The 7,500-nt window shown below is 44.3% G+C and overlaps 1 protein-coding gene across 10 annotated transcripts in view; it reads right to left on the bottom strand.

Annotated features, from left to right (window-relative positions):
- rols (zinc-RING finger and ankyrin repeat domain-containing protein rolling pebbles) overlaps positions 1–7,500 on the bottom strand; it is a 158,942-nt gene that overhangs the window by 83,186 nt on the left and 68,256 nt on the right. Inside the window, exon 1 of one of the 10 annotated variants that reach the window (XM_076176472.1) lies at positions 4,868–4,938. The exons of the other annotated variants lie outside the window; for them this stretch is intronic. Coding sequence (XP_076032587.1) covers positions 4,868–4,910 — 43 coding nt within the window. The 5' untranslated portion in view covers positions 4,911–4,938. Of the gene's footprint in view, positions 1–4,867; positions 4,939–7,500 lie in introns of those variants that run through there. 10 annotated transcript variants of the gene reach the window in all.

Genomic DNA, 7,500 nt, shown 5'->3' with positions numbered 1-7,500 from the left:
TATTCTTAGAAAACGGAATGTGGGAGGATATCCACACTTCTTGCAACAGAACGTTTTCTTTTTCTTCCAAGAGGTACCCGTGAGTCAATGTGTGTGCGTGTGTGTGTGCGCGTGCGTGCGTGTGTGTGTGTGTGTGTATGTGTGTGTGTGTGTGTGTGTGTGTGTGTGTGTGTGTGTGTGTGTGTGTGTGTGTGTGTGTGTGTGTGTGTGTGTGTGTGTGTGTGTGTGTGTGTGTGTGTGTGTGTGTGTGCGTGTGTGTATTGTCACAACATTACCCATAGATCGTATTATATATGACCCCTAAGCTCTCATCCAGGAGGGTGATAGCTATCGATCACGAGTCCAACACGTGATCCAAGACCATGGTGGATGACGTACACACACGGACGGTCTCTCTCTCTCTCTCTCTCTCTCTCTCTCTCTCTCTCTCTCTCTCTCTCTCTCTCTCTCTCTCTCTCTCTCTCTCTCTCTCTCTCTCTCTCTCTCTCTCGCCGTGGAGTCCCAGTGACTGAAGGTCTGGGAAACAAGAGAGAGAGAGAGCAAAGGGAGTAAGGTGGTGGTAGGGAGTGGGAGACGGGAGTTAAGGAGTAGGAAATGGAAGTAACGCCAAGTAGCGCAAAAAACTCTCCCCCCTCCCCCTCCCCTCCTCTCCCCGCAATACTCTTCCTCTCGTCCCTCCACCTCAGCGTGGGAAACTCCACCTGACAGATCCACGCCCCTCTCCCCCCTCCTCCCCCTTTTCCCCTCTCTCCCTCCCCCCTTCCCCTCCACCACTTCCTCCCACACTGCACCACTTCCCATCATCTCCACCTCGCCCTCAATCGTCCTCCTTTCTCCAACAATGCCTCATGCTCGAACACCACCTTACCCTCGAACCACACAAAACCGAAAGTCTCATTCTCATCCTCGTCTGCCCACGGTGACAGCCACTTGCCCTGGCTGTCCGAACACTTAGGTTCAAGGTGACTCAATCCCGCTCAACACTGCGCACCCGGTGTCCGATGCCTAGGATCGAAACTGAGACGATTACAACAGATGAGTATACTAACAGATGAATTAGCCAATGTTCTGTGTGTGTGTGATTCAACATTGTCTTGGATCACGTGTTCGACTCGTGATCGACAGCCATTTCCCTCCCGAATGAGAGCTCAGAACTCATGAATGACCGACCTATGGGTAATGTTCTGACCTTACACGCACACACACACCCAACTCCCCACCCACGAGAGTTGGAGTAACGACTCGCAGCGCAGCGATACTGAAATTATTTCAGCCTGTGCGGGATTCGAACCCGGACCGCCGTAGTGGCGGCCGCGAACGCTACCACCTGCTACGTGTGTGTGTGTGTGTGTGTGTGTGTGTGTGTGTGTGTGTGTGTGTGTGTGTGTGTGTGTGTGTGTGTGTGTGTGTGTGTGTGTGTGTGTGTGTGTGCGCGCGTGGTTGGATGTTTTCAGTCTGTAATCAATGAACGAAGATGAAAGTCAACCTTATTTAGAGGTGTTGCAACCTCCTTGCTACCTACCACGTGGGAGGCAGGTGCTGCAACCTGTATGCACTACCTAAGATGGAGGTGCTGTAGTCTCTATATATAGTTGTGTCTAACAATGGGAATCTCTAAAATTCGAATGCTTCCATTATTCGGAAAGTTCCGTATTGTAGAAAATCCCGAATACCCGAAGCAATTTTGGATTTATTTTAGGAAACATGAGGCGTCCAGAGACAGAAGGGCATCCACGCTATACATCATCATGATATTTGGAAATAAATTCTCCAACTGGGATTCGAACACTCACCTGATCGGCTTGCTTTTTATAAGACGAAGGCCGTGGTGGCACGATGGTACGGCTTTTGTCTTATAAAAAGCAAGCCGCTCAGGTGAGGGTTCGAATCCCAGTAGGAGAGTTTATCTATCTATCTATACATATATATATATATATATATATATATATATATATATATATATACTATATATATACATATATATAAAGATTACGCCTTTCATGATTCGTGCTCAACTCGAAACCACTAACAGTGGCGAGGATGCCCCTTTGTTTCTGGACGCTTCATATGTGTACCACGTGGGAAAGGAGGGCTGCACCCTCAACCTGCTACGCGAGTAAGAGGTTGCGCAACCTTCAAATATATCACAGAAGGTGCTAGGAAGGTGTCCTTGCAACATCTATACACCGCATGCATGGAGGTGCTGTAACCTCAATATATCACGTGGGTATAAGGGGCTGCAACCTTTAGGCATCGCAGGTGCTGCAACCTTCGTGTACCACGTGGTCAGGTGCTGACTGATGTGGACTCTACATACCGCATGGGAGATTAGGTGCTGCAACCTCTCAACCCATGTGGATGGAGGTGTTGCAATGTATGTATGAGACCCGCATGGGATGTGGACCGCATAAGTTCTATAGATGCAATACTTTAGGGGCTTTTGCGACACCCCCACGGACCAGGGTTACGTGGCTTGGTTCTATGGCTAAAGGCTAATCTCGACCTAAAAGAAAAATGCTGGTCACATTTTAACTTTTAGATTTTGATTTTAATTTTCGAATCTGTAGGATTAGGCACGATTCTTTCCGTTCTGCTATTTTTTTTTTTTTTTTTTTAATTTTCCATCAATGTTGTAGTAAACATTTATAACTTCAACATTACCCACCTTGACCACTTTTGTGAGTTTTTGGCACTTATGTTATACTCAGTGATAGAAACACTGGTTAATGAAATACTAAATACCAGCCCTGAGCTTTGCCCTATTCACCGCTGAGGGCAAATTATATATTTAATTTTTTGGGGGTTTGCTGTCATGCGATTTTATTCAATTGGGATTAACATCCTGAAATCGCACTTACAAATATACTACACATAAGGTATACATGTGTGTATAGTAACAAGTATATGTATATTCATATGTATATGTTTAGTGTATGTGCATATAAACAGTATATATGTACATGCGTGTCTACATGTGTATGTATATGTATAAGTGCATTTATATGTATGTGTATATGCATATATATGTATATGTATAGGTTTATGTATATATGGACATGTATGCATTATGTATATATGTAATATGTATATGTATGTATATACATGTATGTGTATATGTAATATGTACACAGTGTATAATATATATATATATATATATATATATATATATATATATATATATATATATGTATATATATATATATATATATATATATATATGTGTGTGTGTGTGTGTGTGTGTGTGTGTGTGTGTGTGTGTGTGTGTGTGTGTGTGTGTGTGTGGTGTGTGTGTGTGTTTATGTATATTTATATGTATGTGTACATGTGTATATATGTATATGTATATAAGTAATATATACACAGTATGTATGTGTATATATGTATATGTATATGTATATATGCATATGTATGTGTATATGTTTATGTATATGTATATGTATACGTACATATATATGTATATGCACGGGTATGTACACGTGCAGCACCATACATATGCATGGGAGGTAGAACACACAAAGCCGACGCGTTTGACCACTTTCCGTATCGCTCAATTCCCGGTATCAATCAATCCATCCATCAATCAATCAGTTCAATTGGGCTTTCAAATGCCTAGATAGCGCATCATCGCACTTACTCTTCTCGCCTTGTCCTGTGGGTCCGCTATGTATCCTGTACATACAGTTTACAGTAAATGCATGAATTATTATCCAGTGGTTTTTGTAAGGCGACGTAACGTGTACTCGTATATGATGTGTTGTACCATTCTCTCTCTCTCTCTCTCTCTCTCTCTCTCTCTCTCTCTCTCTCTCTCTCTCTCTCTCTCTCTCTCTCTCTCTCTCTCTCCCTCTCTCTATCTCTTTCATGCATACGTCCAAACACACTTACCTAACAAGTAGGCACACATGTATACACACGTATGCAAGCGTACACACACACACACACACACACACACACACATACATACACATGACTCGGTGGCGCGGGTGGTAGAGCCTCAGACTGTCAGCACGGGGGTGACGGCGGTACCTGGTTCGAATCCTGCCCAGTGCTGAAATTATTTCAGTATCACTGCGCTTCGAGTCGTTACTCCAACTCTCGTGGGCGGGGAGTTGGGTGTGTGTGTGCGTGTAAGGTCATAGCATTACCCACAGATCGGTCATATGAGCTCTGAGCTCTCTTCCGGGAGGGAAATAGCTGTCGGCCACGAGTCCAACACGTGATCCAAAAAGACCAAGGTGAATACACACATACACACACACACACGTTATCAGAATACAGTGTTCCGATACTGTTATCTAAAGGCACGTGGTTCCTTGTCATCGGCATCGTCACACACATTCGTGTGAGCTCACGCCACGAGGCCCTGAACTACGAACGAGGTCATTGTATCTGCTCCGCGTGCTCGGAATTCCTGAGTAGATAGAAACCACCGGTAATTGATCGTGTCCACACACGCACGCACACGCACACACACACACACACACACACACACACACACACACACACACACACACACACACACAAAATGGAAAGAGGGGTAGGTGCCATATATTGGGAGTAATTTAAAAAATTACGGTAGCATTAAGACCTCGATAGTTAATTCGTTTATAGTAATAGTAAGTAAATAAATCCTTTATTTTGTGCACTAAAGGACGGTAAATCTTTATTTCAAAGTATTAAAGTATATCACCACTAGTGGTCTCAAAGACCTTAACTGTCGTCTAATCGCCTTTGATTAAACTCCTTTTCTTCTTAGCATTTAACTTTCTGGTTGTATTCACACGATTTTAGTAAGATATAAGCACGTAAACCTCTTCAACTTCCCGTCAGACGGGTTTCTAAAACTTTCTTCTATTTCCACACCAACCTTGACTTCTTGCAGGTATACCCCGGTATGTCCTGTTGCTCATATCAAAAATATGCAATCGGTAGCCCTCTGGTTCTGACGCGAGTCACCCAAGATTCCCAACTGCCGCCGAGAACTACAGGGAGCTTTGGAGAGCCCGCATTTTGGACTCCAGCCAATCTCACGCAATGTGGCGAAATCCAGTGACGTAGACGTGACGTCACTGACCGGTGTAGGATCAAGCGATGTTGTTAATTAACTGGTTATAGGTAATAAGATAGATGATCCAATAGGAGCGAGGGAATCATTTGATTTCTAGTATGGCATTCCGGTGTCGACATGACGTCACCGCGCGGGAAGAACGTTAACAGCGTGAAGATGTAACGACAGAACGTGATCGAACGTGAGAACAGAATCACGGGACAAAATTCTTGAAACGTTCTGAAGAACGAAAAAAAAAAAAAAAATAACGGAACGATTTGAAAAACCAAACGCTAGCAATGAAAGGTCGGAATCTGAAATACACAACGACGACAGAAATATTTGACAGCCTCAGTTTCTTGTGTAAAAACGCCCCAGAAGAGATGATGACGGCGGTGCTGGCGGTGTGTAAGAACAGACATAAACAACGTCAATCTTGTTTTGAGAGGCGATGACGCGAATGGTGTGATCGATTAAAGGAAAGGAAAGACACTGATGACGTACAACCAACGCCATCTACGTCATCTCATGATGACACGTTGAGGAGAAAGAAGAAAAATTAACCAATTGAAGACTGACATACCTATCAGGGACAATTCAACTGACCCACTCATGTATGCAGACACATCTTTCGTTGTTCTTACATTCATACAATCTTGTTTAAAGAGATTACTTTAGGTATAAGGTAATCACTGTATATATATATATATATATATATATATATATATATATATATACATATATAAAATAAAAATAAATATATTATATGGGTTTTACTTCGGTGAAATATAATCCTATGACGTCACCAGAATAGATATGTAACCCAAGCATTATCCTAAAAGTAATAATTAAAATAAATAAATAAATAAATAAATAGATAAATAAATAAGTTAATAAACGAACAAATATAAATAAATAAAAATAATGTTTTCAGTGCGGACGGAATTTTTTTTATACTTAATCAAAACAAATATAAAATCAAATGAAATAGAATAAAAACAAAAAGTAGAATACAAATACAATAGAATTAGATTATTATTTCTAACCCCCACCCAAAATGTCAGCGCGTGGTGTCAGTAAAGTATTGTATCCCAAACTCCGACAAAGGCTGTCATGGCTATCCACCACGCAGAGCGTCCATCGACTGAAACATGATTCGGTTTAATGTCACGAACTACCCCTATCAGGAGGCTGGGACGGTGTCCCTTACAGAGGACCTTGTAGCGAGGAATCTAATGAACCATGCCCTTGGTCCAGCTCGCTGGAGGCAGGGTTCGAACTCCCATCACCTCGACCCCTGCCGCAAGTGGCGACGCTCTAAACTGCTCGGCCAGCGTAAAACAAAAATATTTATGAACAAAATGTTATGAATAGCTTGCATGTTTCATTATTGCTGTCGTCACGTGATTTTATTTAGCATGGGGGAATGGGTGCTACCCCCCACCACGCCCATCAACCCCCCCCAGGCTGTGGGCGTGTGTGGGCGTGAAGACAAGTTACTCGCCCGTAGCCCACGTCAGCTGGCGACGCAACGTGGGCTGAAAGGAACGGTGATTCTATTTGCATACGGTGCGGAGGAAGTGTGTGGAGGACATGTGGAGGGAGGGGGGAGGGTATGTGGAGAGAGGGATGGAGGGTATGTGGAGGAAGTGTGTGGAGGACATGTGGAGGGAGGGGGGAGGGTATGTGGAGAGAGGGATGGAGGGTATGTGGAGTGTGTGGAGGACATGTGGAGGTAGGGAGGGAGGGTATGTGGAAGAAAAGAGGTACATGTGGAGTACATGTGGAGGGAGGAAGTGTGTGGAGGACATGTGGAGGGAGGGAGGGAGGGTACGTGGAGGAAAAGAGGTAGATATGGAGGGCATGTGGAGGGAGAGAGAGGGAGGGAGAGAGAGGGAGGGAGAGGGGGGAGGGAGAGAGAGGGAGGGAGAGGGGGAAGGGAGAGAGAGAGAGGGAGGGAATGTGGAGGAAGGAAATATGGAGGGCATGTAGAGGGAGGTGTGGAGGGAGTGTACAGTATGTGGGGGAAGGGAAGTAGGTGTGGAGGACATGTGGAGGGAGAGAGAGATGGAGGGAGATGTGGAGGGAGAGAGGGAGGGAGGGAGAGAGGGAGGGTATGTGGAAGGTATATGGAGGGCAGGTGCTGATGTGGAGGGTAAAATGGAGGAAGACGTGTTGGTAGAGAAGGTGGAGGAAAGTGGAGGTAAGTGGAGGAAAGTGGAGGGACGCCTCAAGGGCAGATCCCACGTGGAGGGCATGGAGGGCAGATGTGGAGGAAGCTGTGTGCAGGGCAGGTGGAGGAAAAGCGATGTATGGAGTGATGATATGTCTCATGTGGAGGGCAGGTGTGGAGGTGCCAGTTAGTGAAATATTGTGTAGGTTGTCAATAAAGTATTGATGAATTAGAAAATCCTTAACATTGTCAATATTTTCGACAATATTCCAATACTGAC

Source organism: Oratosquilla oratoria, chromosome 39 (assembly GCF_046742065.1).
Source record: "Oratosquilla oratoria isolate Oo_2021 chromosome 39, ASM4674206v1, whole genome shotgun sequence".
Taxonomy (NCBI): Eukaryota; Metazoa; Arthropoda; class Malacostraca; order Stomatopoda; family Squillidae; genus Oratosquilla; species Oratosquilla oratoria.
This window is presented reverse-complemented; position numbering and strand designations above follow the sequence as displayed.